Here is a 21,558-nt window from a genome sequence, read left to right as displayed (position 1 = left end):
TCCATGGTGCCAGAATTACACCACTACCAGGCTGCGAGCTAGCTATTGCAGAGCTGGCTCGGCAATTCCTCCGCTTTATGGCTGTTACTCTAGGGTAGTCAGACCTCAGGAGAAAACTGCAGTGGGAATGGACATTTTCTGAGGGGAAATGATACCTTCCAGTATGCAGTCTGCCAGTATAACCGTTCTGAGCAGAAGGACCTTATCTCTACAATACCCATCTCGGCTCTCAGCCCCACAGCACTGGAGCTTGGCGCCTTTTCCTTGCCAGAAAAGCCTCTCTTAGAGTCTTAAACATTTCATGCATTTTCAGCGCTCACCACTAGTTCAAAAGCTTTACAGAGAGTGGCTGTTTAGCAGTGGCTTAAAATCCTTCTGACTGCCTTAGGAATCAGAAATACTGATTGACCAGTCGGCACAAAGCTGTAGGTAGGGCAGCGACATAGCTCTGATGTGCGCAACAGCATGGCAGTGGTCCAGTAATCCAAAAGTTATTCAGAGGAAACAGCCTGGGACATACTTCGAGGCCAAAAATATATTAAAGTAATCCATGATCTGTTTGCAAATTGATAGCCAAAAGCAGAGCAGATAAATACTAAAGGTTTCAAAAAGCTGCAAAACCAGTTACACAGTTAATACAATTCTGTTTCCCATGTGGGTAGATGTTTGCCTACACAATAGTTCTGTCTTTCTAGGCTAAAATCCGGACTAAACGCCTGCTCTGATTACATCTAGGCTTTTAACACAGCCCTGTTTTCTCCCATGGTGACTAAGACAGGTGTGGAACAGCTTTATTATTTAATTGGTGCTATATTTTTTAAGTAAGGTGACATGATTTGAAGTCATGGTTGCTATAGGTGTCCGTGTTTGATATGCATTGCTCCTGAGTCACCTTCTGCATGCCTAGCATGTGCCACAGTGACAAGCCTCTATGCAGGATGACCACAAGCCCCCTCGGATTTAGGATTAAAGTTGAGATTTTCCCAAACTGACTAATTTTGTAAAGTCATATGTGAAATTAAAGGCCCATTGGGTGCACAGTTCTTGACTGGTATTAAGAATTTTAGCTTGGATCCTCAGATACACCGGAGTGGCTATGTAGTAATGTTAACTCTAAAGAATAAAAAGTAAAGGCAGCCATCATGGGTTGGGCTGAGGCTAACAGACAACTGAAAATAAACACCAAACATTTAGAAATAAAAAAATAAATCAGGATTTGGGTTGTTGTGTGTACCTTCTATAGCCTGACTCACAAATTTTAACCTTTCACTATGTGGCTGCTCACAGCGGTATGTACCAGCAAGCAGACAACCTGGGCTATGTATTATGTAGTGTTATAAGAAACTGTGGTTTTTCCATTTTAATGTATAAGCTACTCTGACACCCACACCATGTAGCTGCCTGCAAATAAACAGCATTGATTAAAATAGAAATCTTCCATACACATTTGTAAATCTTGCCAAAATAGATCAATTGCTATATAAATCCTCAAGGCCTGCGATAATTTTAATCAGGGAAGTGTTAGTTCTAGTCTTGGACTATTTTTTTCCTTGGCTACTTTTCTAGAGTCTTTTGAGGAATTCTGTCTGGCTGTTGTTTGTACACAAATCCGCCAGGACGGCTTCATGCCTATGACTGGAGGATGATACCATAGAATCGTGTTGGTTGGAAAAGCCCTTTAAGATCGAGTCTAGCTACGTTATCACCTCAGTGCTTTCCTTCTGCCCTTCAGTCTTCTTCTGCGAAGGATTAGATTCATCTTCGTGCCTTTTTTTTTTGACTCGTCTAGCATATAACACCTTCGAAGCAGCAACCGTATGCTTTTACACGCCAGCGTAGCTAACCCACGTAAGCTGCCAAAAACGTGTAACTGCTAAAAAACACGACTCGCTGCAGCCAGCACAGCACTGCAGAGCGCAGGGACAGCCGGCGGGTGGGCTGCCTCAGCAGCGGGTGGGCTGCCCCAGCAGCACCAGTCCCGCTCTCCCATCACCCCGAGGAAACGGCTGGCGGAGCTGAAGGGCTTCCTCGGCGGCGCAAGTCCCGCGGGCTGCCCCGCGCCCCTCGGCGGCGCTTCCCGGAGGCGCCACGAGGCGGAGCTGCAGGACGGGGCGCGGGGGGGGCGCGGGGGGGGCGCGGGGGGGGGGCGCGGGGGGCAGGGGCGCAGCCCTGCGCGCACCGCGGGGAACGGGCGCAGCTGCGCAGCTGCGCTCTCACAGCCGTTGATGTTCAGCAGGTTTTCCAGGAGTTGCCAGCCCAGCCGTGCAGCGAGCGCATGGCTCCCAACCCTGGCAACTGCGCGTCTTGCTTACCAGCTTAAAAAACTTCCTCAGGTTGGCTTTGGGGGTTTTGCTTTCTTCTCTGCGGGGTTTCACTTCTGCGGCTTCTGGGCTTTTAACCTCCTCTTTGCCAGGAGCCACTGCTTCTAAAGAAGCGTCCGCTTTTTCATTGCTTACAATCTCTGCTTCTTCCGACGCATTCTGGGGTTATTTTGGAGAAACATTAAGAAAAAGAAAAAAAAGTATCAGTGAGGTTTGTTGTGGTTTTGTTTTTGTTTTGCCTTTTTTTTTTTTTTAAGAGATTACAATCAAAGTGCTTCAGCAGTGCAGTAAGTTGGTACATCAGGAACAAATACGGCACAAAAGCATTCTCAGCTTCACTGCCATCTGTACGTGTTTCTTCAGGAATTTGATTCATCCTCATTTAAAAAAAGCATAGAAGCTGGTGGGATTTTAAGTCCTTGTTTAAACTGAAGAAATAGCCTTTCTTGAATTGCAGTACCACTTCCCAAACAGAATAATTTTTCTTTGATCACAATTTTAAAAGAAAATTTAAACAAAATTACATATTGTAATATGTGCCCTGAGTAGATGACACTCACGTAAAACCAATGAAATGAGCAAGATCATAGCCAGGAGTTTGCACACAAAAGCAGGAATAGGATTAATTAAAACACACCGTGGACACTATTAATCGTTAAAACTGTTTGGCACCCTTCTTTGTGAAATACAGAAGTACAGCTTTCTCAGGCTGGTCACATTTGCAACGCCAGCTCCTCTTCCCAGTTGCAAAGATATAAATGACTTCTTGAGGTACAAGGTAGTTAAGTAGCTCATCTATTACTTCGCTTAATCCCATGGGTCACAGTCACCCTCTTTGATAGTGTTGACCCTCATTTGAGTACAAGAAAAGCTGCTGGGTACTCAGCAACGTTGCCTTTGTAGAAGGATTTTGGGTCCCACTGAGCTTTTGTGAATTACTGGAAAGTTCCTTCTATTATAACAGTACTTCAATCAGAGGCATGCGGTTTGTAAATGCCTCTGAAATATGGATTCCCCATAAGATTTATTGATTAATCTCCTGCATGTCTCATTCCACAGCCTTCTCAAGGCTATCCTGGGAATGCTCGATGTGTTTAACTGAACAAGACCTGTGTGGAGCAGAATACGTGAACAGGAGGCACATTTCTGCTGTCGGACGTGGAGGCACAGCTGGGTGGGAGGCTGAACGTGCATTTCCTTCGCTGACTATTCTGCCTTTTATAAATGCCCTGGTAAATATCATTCTCCTGTGCCCTCAAGGACCACTAATTAATTCCCATACCATGGTAACTGTATAAAGAAGTATCTTCCTTTCTCCCGTGAAAAGAAGCTGTTATGCTAATAACCAGGTATTCTGACCTGGAGCAAGCCCTTTATCATTTTGCAGCCTACACAGAAAGGTGCAGAACATGAAAGCAGGGTAAGTTGCACCCTCAGCCTCCAATACTGAATCAAACAGAAGCAGTTACTCTAGGTATTGGCATTTCAACACATGCTGCTGCTTAAAAATACAAGTTACAGCTGAAATATATGCTATGGTTACTGTAGGAAAGAACTGCTGTAAATAAATCTCAGAATGATATCTCACAGTTTTTACATATCCTTACAGGAACTCACACTTAATTCATACTCATAGTTATTTTGACCAAATTAATTTTAGCCACATGAACATGAAAACAATTTAAAAGATAATACCAGAGATTCACCCCAGGCCCGGATCCTTACTCAGATCGGCAAAAAATGGATGCTTCCTACAGCAACAGCAGCTTAAAGTACTGCTGCCCTCACACACTTTCCCAATTGTCTTCAACTTGGTGATTCCCATGGAGTATCTTTGGTTTAATAGCCCTTGATGGATTTTTTCCTACAGAAATTTAGCTGAACATTTTCTCAGTTGATATAAATTCCTGACATCCAGCATAGTCCTGTGGCAAAGGATTTTACAGCGAAAGTGTGTTTGTTTTTTTTAAAGTAGTTTATTTTTGTTAGTCATCAAATCATTTTATTTGATACTCTACTGCTTTTATTTTGAGCAACGACTGATCTTTCTTGTTCACCTTTTATGTTACAGTAGTCGTTCTGTAGGCTGCTGTCACCTTCCTTTCTGCCAACTCCTTTCTGAGCCAAAAAATAAATAAATACTAATTTATGTAGTTCTTCATACGGAAGCCATTCAATTTATTTGTGCCTTTTTTTCCTCAGTATTATACCTTTTAGTTCTATCATATTCGAGTTGAAGGGGACCCCACATGCAAGATAGGGACTCACCATGGACTTCTACAGCAGCATGAGAGATTTTGCTTTGTTCTGTACTCCTCTTTTGTGGAAGAAATGAACATTTTGGGGGTGGGGTAGGGGGGAGAAGAATGATGAGGGAATAAATATTCCTTGTCCCCTGCTGCCTGTGATGACTGCAGCATAGCCCGCTTCCCCATGGAATTGTAGATTTAATTTATATTTATGAACATTTTTGAGATAATCAATCTGTAATAATTTTAATCTATATTTCTGCCTATTCACACATACATATAATCAATTCACCATCTATTTGCTTGAAGGAAATGATTCATTGCATGAGTTGAAACAGTGGCTCAATAAAGCAGCAACCTAGCTTCTGGGAGCTCATCACTCAAAGATTACGGTTTGGGATCATATTACTGCTGCGCTCCTACAGCTGCAACCCAAATGAGTTTTGTCTCTCAAGCTCTGTCTATGCAATAGCGTTGGTGTCACTACTGAAAACAAATGTGTCCTGGGGCGAAATGCCAAACTCTGAAAAGCACTGTCTATTTAAATAAAGCAAAGAACAAAGTGATAGTCAACTATTCAGATAAATTGATTTGTTTAAAGCAATTGGCAACTTTTTGTACATTTCTTGATGGATTCCATGGGAGGCTTTAGGAAAGTTTAAATCCTGTTTTACAGTATCTTATTTTTTTTTTCTTTTTGAACTTAGATATCTAGTGTACTTATGAAGTTATTTTAATTTCATACTTTTAGGCATATCAAAATTGTTGCAGAACTTACAGGTTACCTTGTGTAAGATCTTAGGCTTGCTATTAAAAATTTTATGATAAATTCCTTATAATTAGAATAGAATTACAGAATCATTTAGGTTGGAAAAGACCTTTAAGATCATTGAGTCCAACCGTTAAGCCAGCACTGCCAAGTCCACCACTAAACCATGTCCCTAAGCACCACATCTACATGGTTTTTAAACACCTCCAGGGATGGTGACCCCACCACCTCCCTGGGCAGCCTGTTCCAGCGCTTGACAGCCCTTTCAGTGAAGACATTTTTCCCAATATCCAACCTAAACCTCACTGGTGGAACTTGAGGCTGATTCTTCTTGTTATCTGGGAGCAGAGACCGACCCCCACCTGCCTACAGCCCCCGCCGGGCAGCTGTAGGGAGCGATCAGGTCCCCCCGAGCCCCCTCCTCTCCAGGCTGAGCCCCCCAGCCCCTTCCCCAGCCCCGTTCCCGGCCCTGGACACGCTCCAGCCCCTCCGTGTCCCTCTGGCAGTGAGGGGCCCGGCACTGAACACAGGATTCATGGTGCGGCCGCACCAGTGCCAAGTGCTGGGGGACAGTCCCTGCCCTGGCCCTGCTGGCCACACCGTCTGGGACACGAGCCGGGCTGCTGCTGGCCGCCTTGGCCACCTGGGCACACTGGGGGCTCCTGCCCAGCCGGCCGGCGACCAGCCCCCCCCCGGCCCTGTCCCGCCGGGCAGTTCCCCCCGCTGTGCCCCCGGCCTGGGCGCTGCGGGGCTGCGGTGCCCACGGGCAGGGCCCGGCACGCGGCCCTGCTGGCCCCCGTACAGTTGGCCTTGGCCCATGGGCCCGGCCTGCCCAGACCCCCGCGGAGCCTCCTGCCCCCCAGCACATCAACACTGCTGCCCAGCTCGGTGTCACCTGCACACTGACTGGGGGTGCACTCGATCCCCTCGTCCGGGTCGCTGGTAAAGACATGGAACAGCACCGGCCCCAGCAGAGCCCTGGGGACACCCCTGTGCCCAGCGCCAGCGGGATGTGACTCCATTGCCCACCGCTCTTTGGGCTCGGCCGCCAGCCAGGGCTTTACCCAGCGCAGAGACCCCAGTCCCAGCCATGGGCAGCCGGGTTCTCCAGGAGATGCTGTGGGAGACGGTGTTGAAGGCTTTACTGAGCTCCAGGCAGACACCACCCACAACATCCACTAGGCAGTTCAGCTTGTCATAGAAGGAGATGAGGTTTGTCAGGCAGGACCTGCCTTTCATAACCCCTGCTGGCAGGGCCCGATCCTCCAGTTGACCTGTATGTACCATGTGATGGCACTCAGGATGATCTGCTCCATAAGCTTCTCCAGCACCGAGGTCGGACTGACAGCCCTGTAGCTCCCTGGGTCCTCTTTGCCCTTCTTGTAGATGAGCCTCACGCTAGCTAACCACCAGTCTTCTGGGACCTCCCAGTTTGCAAGGACTGTTAATAAATTGTCTCCAGGAATCATTCTTGTATACCCATCTCCCTCTCTAAGAATGAATTAACTGAAGCTGCTGATTTTCTTTTGCAACTTTGTGATCTCAGAGATATCTCTGGAGGCCTAGTCCAACTGTCTGCTCAAAGCTGTTGAGGAACTTGTCAAGCTGAGCTTTTAGTATCTCCAAGACTGGAGGTTTCACAATTTTTATACAATCAGATCAGGCTATTCAGACATGCTGGGACAAAAGGAAGCTCTAGAGACAGCACATAATCCTCTTCTCCAATAAGACTGACCAAGGTGGCATGTTCTTTGAGACCGATGACACAGGATCATGCTATCTTGCATGCTTCAGAGAGGCAGAGAATGCCTGCACGCAGTGTCTCAGTAGATGGGGAAAACCCCTTCCAGTGAAGGTTTTCTGACATACTTTTAAGAGTTTTTCATTTTTGTTTCCCCTATGAAACTAGAAGAAAAATTTCCATTTGTGCATCCAAGGGACTCGCCAAAGTGTTTCTGGCAGGAATTGAAAGTGTGATGGGAAGAGCCTAACAACGATGAAGTCAATAAACTTTGAATGACACTACATTAACCTAACCTGTTCTCTAGAGCAATGGGCTCGGTTTCTTTACTCACCTGGGAGAAAACCAAAAGTTATATCAAGTTTTGTGACTAGTTTTGGGAAGAAACTGCAATTTGTATATAATAAGAATTTGCAACCAGCCCAGATCTATCTGCTTCATGAGTCTTTGATGCATAAACGTTCACATAAAAGTAAGTTATCTCCTTACATCTACAAATTGCATCAACTGAGGCTGCTGGATTCATGGGTCCAAATTCTGCCTCCAGTTTCCTTAGACACAAATTGTACTAAATTCAGCCGAAGTCAGCAGCTATTGTTGTTATGCACCACAGAGACAGAAGTGCCATTAGGTTGTTTGATTTTTGTTTTTTGAAGGCACTCTGCCAAGCTTAGGAAACATTTCAAGATACATTTGTTTGAAGTAAGATGAGTGCCATCCTTTGTTCTTCTTATTACAGAAAATACCTTTGTTTTCTTCTTCAAAATAATATTTTAATTTATCATTGCTAGTTGTGTTTTATAGGAGTATTTTACTAGGCTCTTTATTTCACTGTGTTTGGGAAGCATTCCTCCATCTCTTGAATGACAGCATCTCTGATTTTGTTTTATTAATGAGCTTACTTAAAACAGTTGTGGTGGGAAGTTTGTGTCTACTCTTTGAGTTGTGGTCTGGTTCTTACAAACCCTCTTATTGCTTTGGGGAACTATTACTACAACAGTTTCTTATCTAGGTTTCTGACCATACAAATTGTCACCTTATGAGAGCGTAACTTATTTTGTGACCTGGATAACTTTGATAGGAGTTTTCGTTTTGCTTGCTGAATCTTTCCTCAGAATTGAGGTAAACACTATACCCTGCTTTGATCTTGTACTGGAGTCTGAACTGGTACTCTGCACTGCATTTCATTAGACACAAAGAACAGTTCTTCTGTTTTCCCTGGGTCATACCTTCTTTATGAAGCAGGTTTTCTTTTATCTTAACAATATATATGGGAGATGACCTTTTGCTCAAGAAATTTCCACTTAAAAGAGCAGTCATGCTTGACATTTGTTCCTGCTGCTTGCAGACTCACAGGCGGGAAGCAGGGAGGGTTAGAGAGGCTTTAACCCACCCTCCTGCCCTCCTTTGCCAATGCGAAGACGACAGAGGTTGCTGCAGTTAAGGTAGCTCAGCTTCAGCCATGGATGTGCTCTCAGACCTCCGCCCTGAAGCCCCCTGTGACCTGCAGCTGCTGCACGAGGGTGCCACTGGGCAGATCTGTAGCTGTAACAGCTCAGACTGTTAACCGATTAGTGTTAACCATGGGCAGCTTATGGTTAAGCCACACTGGTCTGTAAACATCCCAGGAGTGTGGTTCTGACTCACAAATCCCATTGGTTTGATTTGCTGGGTTGAGGCGGTTAGAGGTCCCCTCTGCTGTAAGGGTGGCAGCCGTGCCGGTACTCAGGTGGTGAAACGGCCACCAAAAGCCTGTTGCTTATTGTCCTCCTCACTCCCTCAGCCAGGGGCAATTCTCTTTCAAGTTCCTTCATCCATTTATCCAGCCAAAAATGGCCAGAATCTTCTCCTGTCCTGCATGATAGACGGTATATCCCAGGATGGGAGCAGGGAAACTACTGCAGGAACATGGCAGGTCCTGTGCAATTGTGACATTTATCTCACACGCTCCACCCAAATATTTATCTTTGCTTTCCTATGGAAGAACACAGTTGCAAGCTCAGGAATAGAAAGTGTTATTCTGCTTCACTTACTAGCTAACCAGTTTGCTGTTTGTGTTAACAGTAGATAAATATCCCACAGTAAAAAGGGCATGATTTTTCTGCGTTTGTATGGCAACAGAATTGCAGTAGCTTAAATTTTGGATTTTAAAAAATATATCTGCTTTAAAGATAATTCACAGAGCACTTGAAATAATACTCCCTCAATCATTTTCCTCCATCATTCACTGGCCTGCTTTGATCAGATATAAATGAAGTGTCATGTTTCTCTGCCCCGATCAGATATCTACAAGGTCTTGAAACCAAGTTTCCAACACAAATATTGGAAACTACTAACTGTATTATTCTATTAATATTCCTCAGCATTTGCAAAAAACAAACAAAAAACCCCAACCCAAACCCAAAAGCTAGCATGACAAACATTTAAGTAGCAGTTATGACAATTTTGTGCAGACTGATCAGGAAATGGGGCAAATACAGTCAAAGTGGTTTCCATCTGAGGAGCTGAATAAGGATTTTTTTTTTTTCTTTTAGATATTTTTTTATCTGTAGTCAGAGCAGCAGCATTAACTGCAATGTGTTGACAGGCACTTCATTAACTTTACTTTGAAGTGAAAGCTCATCAGAAGATAGATATCTAAGAGACTGCCTGGAAAGAGAGGATCTGGATCTGAATCCTGGATCTATTGAGTGTTGTGTTTGCTATTTGTTAGTTCAAAAGGAAAACTACATGTGACTCTGCATCATACACCTATTTAGAACAGTTGCTAGCTTCGATTCTCTGTCCTAGCAAAAGGGCAGTACATTAAGTGTGCCAGAAAGAAAGATAAAATCATTGCAGAAAAAAAGACAGAATCTTCGAACCAAGCTGAGTTTGAGGCTAACCTGTAGTCTAAGGATTTTTTTTTTTATTATTTTATTTTACATCTATCATCATTTTTTTTAGCTTCAAGCTGACTGGGTCACCAGGGTCTTTCATCAAAGGAAATACAATATTATTCTCTGTCAAGAAAATCCAGTAAAGCAACATCAGCCTTTTATAGGTAAGGATTCAATGCTCAAGCAGGCGCGTTTGTTTTTTTTTTTTAATTCTTAGGACCAAATTCACTTCTCTGCTGCAGAAATTTACTCCAGAAAAGCAGAAAACTTGCAAAAACATTTGGTCTCAGCATGATTCCAGACCAAAGAAGTTCTAACTAAGCAGAACTGGGCTCCTTTTACAGAATTCAGATTTCACATACTATTATAGCTCAGTGCATTTGCATAAGTTATTTAACTAGCCCTTAATATTTCTGGTAGCAACCAAAACCTGCTTGGAGTTGTAGTTCCATTCAACGAATTGTCCTGGTTTCAGCTAGGGTAGAGTTAATTTCTTCTTAATAATACCTGGTGCAATGTTGTGTTTTGGATTTAGTATGAGAATAAATTTGATAACACACAGATGATTTTAACTGTTGCTGGGTGGTTTTTATACTGTCAAGGGCTTTTCAGTTTCCTAGGGCTGGCCAGCCAGAGGGCTGGAGGGGCACAAGAAACTGGGAGGGGACGCAGCCAGGACAGCTGACCTCAACTAGCCAAAGGGGTATTCCATACCACGGGTCATTGTGCTCAGTATGTAAACTGGGGGGAGTGGGCTGGTTACTGCTCAGGGAATGGCTGGGCATCGGTCAGTGTCTGATGAGCAATTGTACATCACCTGGGTATTTTTTTTCCCTTTTGGATTTTATTCCTCTCTCCCTCCCTCTCCTTTTCATTATGGTTGTTCTTATTGTATTTCAATGATTAACTTGTTCTTGTCTCAACCCATGAGTTTTACCTTTTTCCCAGTTCTCCTCCCAGCCCTGCTGTTGTGGGGGGAGAGAGCGAGCAGCTGTGCGTACTTAGCTTCTGTCTGGGGTTAAACCATGACACTGACATAAGCAGCTGCTACTGATGTAGGATAAATTTAACACAGCATTATGAACAAACATAAGTGAAAGACAATTTTGGTACAAGTTTTACACCCCTGAGATGTTTGAGATCCCAGGACTTCACATGAAGATTGTTATAAGGTTAAAGAAACACAGGGTAGGTACTTAAAACTAGTTTAGCTTAGCTGTAATGCAAGATATAGGGAACTGGTGCTCACTGTGGGCAGAACCTACATTACAGAGCAGTAAAATAGCTATAACTACATTAGTTTGGTTTAATCTTTCAAATTAAGGTTTTGAAATCTTACCAAAACCTTATCAGATTTTTTTTTTTTTTAAATCAACCATCACTACCAATTTCTCCTCCACAGGAATGATTTTCCCTATTATTCTGCAAGAATACGTTCCCTTCTTCGATGCTTTTTCTTTTTCAAGCACAAAAGACCTTGTTACTTCGTTATGAAATTACTGAAGTTCAGACCAGCTTTATTACTTCCAAATTTACGCTGAAACTACATACAACCATCTGCCAGACGTTCAGCATACATCCTGCTTCCCATCCCTGTTTTCAAATACGCCAGGCTACTCAGAGGAGGAGGTTTCTGTAGCAGTAACTAGACAAAAAAAAATCCTTCTCCCTCTTCTTCACAACTTTCCTCTCATTCTAAATACCTGATTTGCCTCATTCCCCAGGAAATGAAGTCCCAAGTTACAAATGTTTCAAGCTTAGATTGTTTTCATGCATGTTTATTCTGTAAATATCTAAAGACCTTAGTGGTTTTTGTTTTTTTTTTTTTAATGTAAGTAACATACCCAAACTGTATGTCTAGCACCACTGCTCAGTAGGGAAATACAGCTAAAGAAGCTGCAGGGCTAGCTGCTCAGTCAGCATCTGTGCGTTTGGAAGTAGTTCTTTTCTGGGATTTGAACTTGAACAGAAGCCCAGGAAAGCAGTTATTCAACATACAGTGATTCAGTGAAGTTTAATACAGCTCTTCCCTTAAATTAAATGAGAAAAGAATTATCCTTCAGCTTATAAAACACACAGATCATGAAAACAGGAACCGTGTTTTCAAAGTTAGCCCTAATTTTGGTTAAAATCTTTACTTTACCTGAGGAAAAATACTTCTTCCCAAGCAATCAACCTCAGTCCTCAAAATTAAAGACTGATCCGCTCTGGTATGCAACTTTTTCTATTGAGTAAGAATAGACCCACCAGATTCCAGGTTTTCTGACATTTAGAACTAAAGCAAACCTTTCTCATGAAAATGAAATAGGTTTTTACGGTTATGTCTCTATTAATGACATAATTTGGTAAAGAATACTATAATCTTCGTGGGGTTTTTAATAAATGTGTTAAGTTGACAGAGTATAACATTTCTTCTTCCATAACAGCACTAAAAAAATACTACAGGCAGGTTTAAAAGGCTATGTTTTATGAGATTCTTCTGCAGGAGCCTAACTGCTGTTATAACCATGTGCATATGTGACTGCCCAAAGCTCACGTATGCATTTGTACATGCATAGCCTGTTGTGCATTTGACATGTGGGATATATGCAACTGTGCAGATTTGACTGCTTTACTGTAACTCTGTATTTAGCAATAACTAGACACTGTGTGAAGATGGAGCTGTGGGATGGACCAGCTCTGAAATCCAGACGTACCTTTTTCCAAAAGAGCTTGCTCAGCGGCATAGGAGTGGACGATGTTTTCTCCTTCGTCACATCTTTGGGGGCTTCACTGGCCACTGCCTGCTGCTGAGCTGCAGGCTCGGGGGCTTTTGTATTCTGCTTAGTTGTCTGTGGCTCTTGAGAGGAAGGGACATTTTTGTCTGATTTTACAGAGGTAACAGGCTGCTGTTCAGTGCTCTAGAAAGAAACATGAACACATAGGCTATTGGAAAGATGTGAAGAACAAGATACCTGCAGCGAGTTGGGGCACCACCTTGTACAGGAGTGCACAGCAGGCCACCGCTGCACAGGACACACAAGGCAACAAGGTGCAGCTTACGGGCTGCATCCCTGTCCTTTCGAATGAAGTAATGTCTTGAACAGAGGAAGCAAATTACATATCAACCCACCCTTCATAACAGAGTTGATTAATTGATAAAGAAATTAAAACACTGTCTGCGAGACTGAAAATGACAGCGAGAATAATTACCCTTTAACTGCATTATTCATACAGATAACTTGAATCATCCTACTCACTTTGGTGTTAGTTGTCTGTTGGGTCTCTTTTGCAGCCTGAAGGGAAACAAAACACAAAGACAAGTCTGTTTCTGGCAGCGTCAGTGCTCACAGTTACACAGTTCAGGAATTGTCTGTGTCACAAATTATTTTATTTTTAGTGAATGTTTGTGAAAGTCCTGGCTCCTGCAACCATGGAAACTGATCTCTGGCAGAGGCGAGGCTGCCTGGAGGGACTGCCAGCTTGCATCCTTCTACCTGCAGCAGCACTGAAGCCTTGTGTGGAATTGCTATGTGCTCACGCTGCTCTGCTTGCAGTCCTCAGCGTCTGTAGAAATATATGTATTTACGTATGGATTCCCAGTTTCTTCAGGTAAGACATTACCCAGGGTTTTAAGATACTAGCAGATATTTTTCTGAGCTGGGTCTGGTGCACAGCTTTCAGTGCACATGTACGAGCCAGAGCTGGGTCTTTTCCACTGCAGGAATTGCATACCAGTCAGGGACGTGCTAACGTCACCTTCAGAACGGGAAACTTTGCTTTCTGGGATACAAAACATAGGCAGATGACTGCCTGGAAATGAGGGACACAGAACAGCAGTGGCTTTTTAACTTAGAAGCAGGAGTTGCAGCTCTACAAAAAGCCGCTCTGCAGGTGCTGGAGATTGCTTTAGTCCATCCACTCGTGCTTTTGAATTTACTCTTTTGTAAAAAATCATTCACAGTCATGGGCGTCCTGGTTTCACCAAAACACAAAAAGCCAGGATGGATCCAGTTTGTTAAACTCCTTCCCGGCCAGTGGTACATACCAGCATCTATCAATCCTAACACCCAGCATGGCTTACACTGAAGATGAGCGTCTGAGCAGTACAAAGAGAGGAGCAGCAAGCCACAAACTCAAGTAAACGTGAGTCCAGCACCCCCGGGTTTAGGCAGCCTGCCACACGCTCTGCAGATTTCTTAAAAGAATAGGTGAGAGATATTTTGCAGGAGCCAAGAACTTCTTTTTGTGGTTAGCTCTAATGAACAAGACCCAAAGCAAGCGGTAAGAAGTAGTACAATGCCATGAGCTGGCTTCAATACCAGTGCTGACAATAAGTGATTAACCCTTCTGTTCCGAGTAAAAATTCCATAAATCAGTACGGTTGTACTACCAAACTGGCATGCAATGCAAGGCAAATATACATGGATGTGCATAAAAGAACAGACAGGGACCCAACTGTCAAGTGCCACCCAAACTCAGCCTTTCAGCTCAAATGGCCAAATCACATTGCATCAGCTTATATTATGGATTTATACCAGGATACATGTTGGTGTTTGAAAACAACATTCACAAGTTGCTTTAAAGTTAATACTCATGTAAACACAGGACACTGAAAAACAATGTTTCTGTTAACCTAATAGTCAATCTATACTTAAAGTGTGGAGAAGTGCATTTTGGAAGACTTGCAGGGAAAGAACTTTCAGAGGAGACAGTGAACTGCTTAAAATTAAATATGAGGAGACATACATTAAAATGATAATTTCAAATAAAGGAATTCATTACTTATTCATCCAGTTGACACATCATGCTAAGGCATTTCAAATGAAAAGAGATAAACTTTTTTTTTACTAGAGGTGATAACTTTAGTGCTTGCCTGTCACATCAGTGCTCTGATTTGAATTTCCACTTTCAACCATCCTTACAAGCAAACTGTTGGCACCATTTTAATCCATCTCCTTTATTCTTAATATGTCATAAATGATACCTTAGTTATTGCTTCTGTATTTTGTATGTTGAAAGCAAACTGTGAAAATAAACTTAGAAACAAGAAAAAACTGTTTAAAAAGTAATGACATTTTATAAGATAGATTTTATTGGTGTAAAATTTTAGTGCTGTTGCATTCCTTCAAGATAACTACTTTCATTCCAGACCAAGGCTCTGTTACAAATTCTATCAAACAGCCTAATGAAACCCAATTATCTTTCCCAACAACTCACTGCAAGATTTTGAACTCTTGAAAAGGCTTAGCACCTTAAAAAATGCTAGCCAGGTATGTTTTTTTACTTGGAAGCCCTAATTGATTATGAACAAGTAATTAATATTTTAATTGTATTAAATATCAAAACCATTAGCTATCAATACAGTATATACAAGATCTTAACTTTAGGCTGTTGGCAAGAACTGTAGACTTAAAACCATTGGAAAGATTATTATTCCTTCAATAATATACAGATGACTTTTTTATCTCAAAAATTAGACCGTGGAAAGAACATTTTTGTTTTGAAAATAGCTTGAAGAACTCCCTTTGACCCATGCCTTTGATTATAAAGCCCCCTACTCACCAGAAATTCCATGTGGGTGTTTTGAGTGAACATTAAATATTAATTACTTTCCTCCCCCAGTAGAAGGGTCTCTGCCTCTGCATTCTTTGGGCTAAAAAGCTACAATTCTCTGCCTCCCTGCCACAGAATATCATGGCAGATTATCTTCAGAGAATGCAGAAATGCCCAAACACAGGCCTTGAGACCAAAGATTTTTCAGTGAGATATAAATATATATATAAAGGTAAAAGCTAATGTCCTCTGAAGCAATCATTTGCATGAAAAGTGTGCATTTTGAACAACTTTAAAGTATCCTTGAAAACCAGACTTTTCCCCTCCAAACTAAACTTTGGATTCAATAAACGACTACTTTTCTTGTTTTCAGTGAAAAGCAGTATTTGTCAAGGGAATTCCCACTTTCTCTGTGCCGTATCTGATGCCCCAGTTCACCAAACCAACATGCACTGGCATGTGGTCAAAATAGGTAAGGCAATGTGGATCATAAAGCCTTAATTGTAGTTGGACTGAACTCTTAAACCTGTCCTACAACTGTAGGCACCGTTCATGCCTGCAGAACTCATTGTTTGTCAGTACCTTTTATTTTTAAGTGGCCAGGGAAGTTTAGTCAGCATTAGCAAGTGTAACTGGGAAGCACGTAGCAGGGAAGGTTAGAGGAATTGTTTCAGAATCCTGAATTCACAGATGGTATAACAAGAGAAACTTTGCACATGAAGATCATTTTCATAAGGCATGGCACAGAAATGCTCATGCCATTGCTTTCAGAGCATTGCACAGCTGGCCAGATGCTGATTTCAGTCACCAAATAAACAACTTCACTCTGTGAGAGGAGCCATCTGTTACTGCTCAGGGTTCTGCTCATGCTAGTGTTTCATACAGACCTTATGCCTAAAGAGTTTACTAAAAGTACTGTGTCCTAGCTTGGGACTTTCTGCCTTCTTTTTCTTGGCTCCTTTAGCTTGGGATTCTGCTGATGTCTTCGGAGCAGGTTGCCCGCCATGGCCTTTTTCCACTTTTGATCCCTTTTGTACAACAGCATTTGAAGTTAAGTACTTATTGCAGAGTTCTTTCTTGGTTCACAGAAGACATTCAACTACTCACACATGTAGTATCAAATCCAAACATTTCCTTTTTGCTCTCGACAATAAATAATGTTTTCTTCTGAGCGATTGCTCAGTTCTCCTTAGACTTCCTTTCACATGAGTAGTGAAATAAATATAAAAGCTAAGGCAATCCAGTTGACTCAAAATTAAACCACAATTTGCCCCCTAAAATCTTCATTGAGACTCAGATCCCACAAAGACTGCGACCTCTGTGTTTTAGTTACCATGAGTAACTGAATTGGAGATTATAGTGTTAAAATAGGCAGATACATAAATCATTGAAAATACCTTCATTCTTTTTATTGCAGTGTTAGAGAGACTTGAAAATGTTTTGCATAATGCATTATTCAGGAAAGAGGCAGTATGAATATTCATAATATATGCTACATAAACTATTTCAAGTTTGCACTAATGTTCATGAAATTAGTTAGAAATGAAAGTATCAGAAAAATAGTAATGATAGACTGACACTAAAAGTATTGGATGAGCACTGCTTCCTTTTCATTCCATTTTAAATATCTGCAGGAGGCATTTAACTTGAACAACGGTTCCCAAAACATGTTAGAGACCAGATCTCTAAAAAAACTAGGCAACACATTGAAAAACCCACTACAAAGGGCTATGAAATAAGGAAACATTGCCAGCTTTCTATATGGGGAAAAAGCAGCATCGGGCTATTTTAAAAGTGGTAGCAGACTGCCTGTGGCTCAAGGCAGAGTCAATTACCCTGCAGAGAGGGTAGAGGTGGCCCTGTTCAAGTACGTGGCTTCTCTGCAAGTCTTGGAAAAACCCGAATAGCATTTGCTAAAATGTTCCATTTAACTTTTCACAGAATTGGAATATTTTTTTAATGAAGTACCTTCTCAAAACTTTGCTTTTCAAGTCACTGTTGCTGTCCCCCCCTCACCCCCAGTCTTCAACACAACCCTCTGGATTTGTCAGTGCAGGAAAAAAACTTAAGTTTTCATGTAATAAAAAATAGGCTTTTTTTTTTTCTTCTTCCACCACCATTTCCATCTTTTCATTAATAAAAAAAGAGACACACAAAACCAGAAGCATGCAAGGTTGCTTAACTGAGCTTCCACATAGAAACAAGTTAACACAAGAGTGTGTTCTATGGTGACTGCGCCGTACGTATGCCCATAACATATGACTAATCGCAGACAATACAGGGTAGCATTCTTCACTCTTCAGTGTCAGGTTTTAAAACAATAAGGTGCCTTTCATTACCTAGTACAAAGGTGGATGTATTTTTTTTTTAACTCACTACTTGCTAGTATCCTGGACTTGATTCCAATCTCCTTTAGGCAATGTATTTCCTGATTTAATTAAGAATCAGACCAATATATAACAAAGAAATAAAGAATTTTAAAAATATTTCAATGCAAATGACTCAAGCGTTCATCCTTCAGGTAATTAGCTTGTCCCTTTGCAAGCTTCATTCTGTTTTCTTTTATACTTGAACAAGGGAAAAAAAAGCTTTCAACCAGTAAAAAGCTTTAAAGTGAGTTGGCAAAAACTTCCAGGAACTACAGAAACAATCAGCCTATGGCATTTACAAGGTGAAGTATCAAGCCCTGTGGCTGACCACAACTAAACAGGCAGGAGGAAAAGGCCACAGTACAGAACGTAACAAGTATAAGTAGGTGAAGCTGGGGTCTTGCTCTCCAGGACTGTCCCATTCTGTGCCGTTGCATCTTCCCAAAGTGCTTTGTACTGAGAAAAGGCTGTGGCCAGTCACAACAAAATTGGCCATTTCCCCCTGCAGTACACTGTACCATTCCTAGTATTCCCAAACGTACAATGTGGGAACAAGACAGGATCTGCTACAGAAAGGTCAAAGAGGTGGTCTGGGGCAGATCTGATCCAAATGCCACATTGGTTAGTATAAACTTGCAATAGATCAATTACTCCAAGGAAGTATGACTCAACTCGTATTAAACTCCTGTGTTCACATAGATGAAATGACAACCACTAAGGGTGTGCACAGGCTGCTGAAAGCATCCGTGTCTTTAGCCAGCTGATTAAAGCCAGAGGCAACGGCTAATGACAGCATGTTGCTACAAAAATAACACCAACCCAGTTCAGTGTCACTGATGCCTCACACACCTCTGCATTTCAGCAGGAGGGAGCACACTGCCGTGCTTTGCAAAGCTGAAGTGGGCTGTGGCTGTTTCTCAGATTCATGAGAAAGCTTGTCTGTCCTGTTCACCATGGAAGAGCACTGCCGAGAGACACTGGGCACATACTAGCCCTTGCATGCTAAACCCCAGCTCCTCCCTGCCAAGGGGGTGCACCAGCAGCTGAAATGAAAGTGTGACCAGGACTCAAAGGCACAGTGATCCCTGTGCCAGCCAAACCCCGTGAAAGCCGCACAGCACTCAGGAGAGGCTCAGACTGCACAAAGGGGAAAGCCTCACTTAAGAACACGTCTTTACCTTTAAGACAGAAGTTATTTCTCAGGGGAAGAATGACCATTATTTCATTATATGTAACAGCTGATAAATCTGCAGCTTTTCTATGCAACAGTTGATAAGTTAACCTTTTAAACATGTTTTTCCTTTAATATAGTGAAAATGTCATTCTTTGTGTCAGGAAGATAGTGAAGATAAAGGAATTCTTCATAAAAAAAGCAACTCCCATTCAACTACTACATAATGAGTTTGCATATCCTGCTAGTCATCTGGATTTGTTTACCCTCGCAGGTGTGATAGCAAACCAAACCCAAACAGCATATTTGTTTCCAAATTACAGTACACCACCACCAACAGTCACCTGTTATAGAAGCACATGGGTGCACATGATAAAGTTTGCAGGTATGCAAACAGGACTGCTCAATTGGATTTTTCAGGAGTTGTTGAAAGAGCTACAAGTCTCACTGAAAGAGTGGAATTTGATAACTGCCTTTTCTGGATATCTTGGGAGACCATAGCCCTGGCTGATGATTTCCGGAATTATTGAGCTATAATCGGGGAGTGGTGCGTATCTCCCACGTACTCACCAAGCTTTCTGGAAAGACTGACCTCACCATTTTAGTACCAGGCTACATAAAAAAAAAATTGAATGAGACAAAGGATAAAAAAAGAATAAAGAAAGGATAGAAAAAAAGTTGTGCCTACAGTGGTTTTGGCAACATAGTTGCATGGAAAGACTGTTTTCTAGTGTTTTATTCTTTATGTGTTAATTAAATTTTATCACAGGCATTGCAAGAAAAGCTTTAGTTATTATAGTCATAACAATGTGTAAGGACATCTAATCTGGAAGTTCCTGGTTACGCAGTGATGTGCCTGTAAGCCACTGAAACACTAGAAGATAGAAGGCAGCTTCATAAAAATTGTCTCATTTCTGCTTCTGTTGAAACTATTGTAAATTTTGGCACTAACAGAAAAGGAAAAAAGGGAGAAAAGTGTTCAAACACCTACATTTTTCCATTTTAGAAGATTATGTTTTCAACTTAAATTTTACAGTTTGTTTTTCCACTTTTTTTGGGTGGTGTGGTGGTAATTTCCACAAGTTTGTTAAATGTTGGATCAGTCTGGTATTTTCAATATATCTGACAGCAAATGAAAAACATAATAATGAAGCTTTCCTGAATTCACATATGAAGGAACATCACTGCGCATGGACACTAAAAACAAGTTTCCTTTTGCCAGTGGAATCCAAGAGCATACTGTTTGCAGAGAGGAAAGCAAGAGGCCACATCTGCCTGTTCATGGAGGAGCATTTCTCAGACTGGTCCTATACCTGTCTAGCCCATGTGGGTTTCAGTTCCCAGTGGGAGCCTCACACACACTTGGAGCCAGCCCGATGCGTTGTATTAGAACAGCTCAAGTGTTCAATTCGTCGTGCTTAAGCAACCCCCCTGATCCTCATCTCCGCATGTAAAGGGAAGAATCCTGAGCAGTCAAGGCAGGACAGCGATCCCAGTCGCAGTCCTGCTCGGAGCAGCTCCATTGCCTTCCTGACGTTTCAGCTGCTCATAGGAGCAGCCTGTCCGCCCTGACTGCGGCAGAGTCCATACAGGGGTGCTTCAGCCTGGAGAGTCCCAGAGAGGAGGTACTGGGATCTCCTCCTCCTGTTTTTGACCGATTCCAGTGGGAAGCTGGTCCTCGCCCATTCTCCTGCACCCTAAGGGGTGACCAGCAGTAGCTGTGGCTGCAGAGCCGAGCAGGGGCGTGGGAGCCGGCTCCTGCCCACCAAGCCACAGAGCTGCCACAGGCAGGGGCACCTCGCCTGTCCCCCCCACCAGCAGGTGTGGGGACATAAAGGAGACATGCATATACACAACTGGAAATGAAAAACCAGCAGCTTAGCACAGCTCAATGAGCAAGTGGAGTTTTCTGTGGACTCAAGAGGATCTTGCTGCAGGGACCTGTAGTTTTAGATCAAGGACAAGTCAGAGTAATAACTAAAAGCACTACCAGGTTGTTACCAGCCTTGCAGGAAATGCTACAGTTTGGAACTTGATTGTAACATATGGTATGAAGAACTGCACTCTTTATGCTCATCTTCCTTTCAAATTTATTCAGGGGGAAAATATTTTAACTTACTTCAAATGATAACATCAACTGGGGAACAAGCAACACAATGAAGAGGAAATACCTGTCAGAAACATCTAGTGACCAGTGACAGAATGAGGAATGTGCCTACCTTGTCTTCAGAATCACTTTTGGCTTCAGCTTTGCTTGGGGAGACCTTAAATGTATTTGAGGAAAACAAATAGTCACACCCAACACAGTCTTTCAAAAGATCTGAAAGATCATATGTTTGAAACTAGCAGTATTTTCTAGCACAAAGGAGAAAAAAATAAATATTGCTCCCCCCCAGCACATGAGAAAATTTATAATACAAACATGTCTCAAAAACAACTTAAAGCCAATGGCTAACATGCAAAATATCTAGATATTTTGCATATTTAAAAATAACAAAGATACATTATTCAAGCTTGACCATTC

General features: G+C 42.3%; 1 protein-coding gene across 1 annotated transcript in view; it reads right to left on the bottom strand.

Annotated features, from left to right (window-relative positions):
* Positions 1-21,558, bottom strand: part of BCAS1 (brain enriched myelin associated protein 1) — a 51,234-nt gene that overhangs the window by 15,324 nt on the left and 14,352 nt on the right. Inside the window, exons 4-8 of the mRNA XM_037402688.1 lie at positions 21,254-21,298; positions 16,382-16,522; positions 13,199-13,234; positions 12,656-12,859; positions 2,313-2,480 (exon numbers count right to left, since the gene is read on the bottom strand). Coding sequence (XP_037258585.1) covers positions 2,313-2,480; positions 12,656-12,859; positions 13,199-13,234; positions 16,382-16,522; positions 21,254-21,298 — 594 coding nt within the window. The remainder of the gene's footprint in view (positions 1-2,312; positions 2,481-12,655; positions 12,860-13,198; positions 13,235-16,381; positions 16,523-21,253; positions 21,299-21,558) is intronic.

The sequence above is a fragment of the Falco rusticolus genome, chromosome 10 (assembly GCF_015220075.1).
Source record: "Falco rusticolus isolate bFalRus1 chromosome 10, bFalRus1.pri, whole genome shotgun sequence".
In the NCBI taxonomy this organism is placed as follows: domain Eukaryota; kingdom Metazoa; phylum Chordata; class Aves; order Falconiformes; family Falconidae; genus Falco; species Falco rusticolus.
The sequence above is the reverse complement of the archived record's forward strand: the minus strand, read 5'-3'. Positions and strand labels throughout refer to the sequence as shown.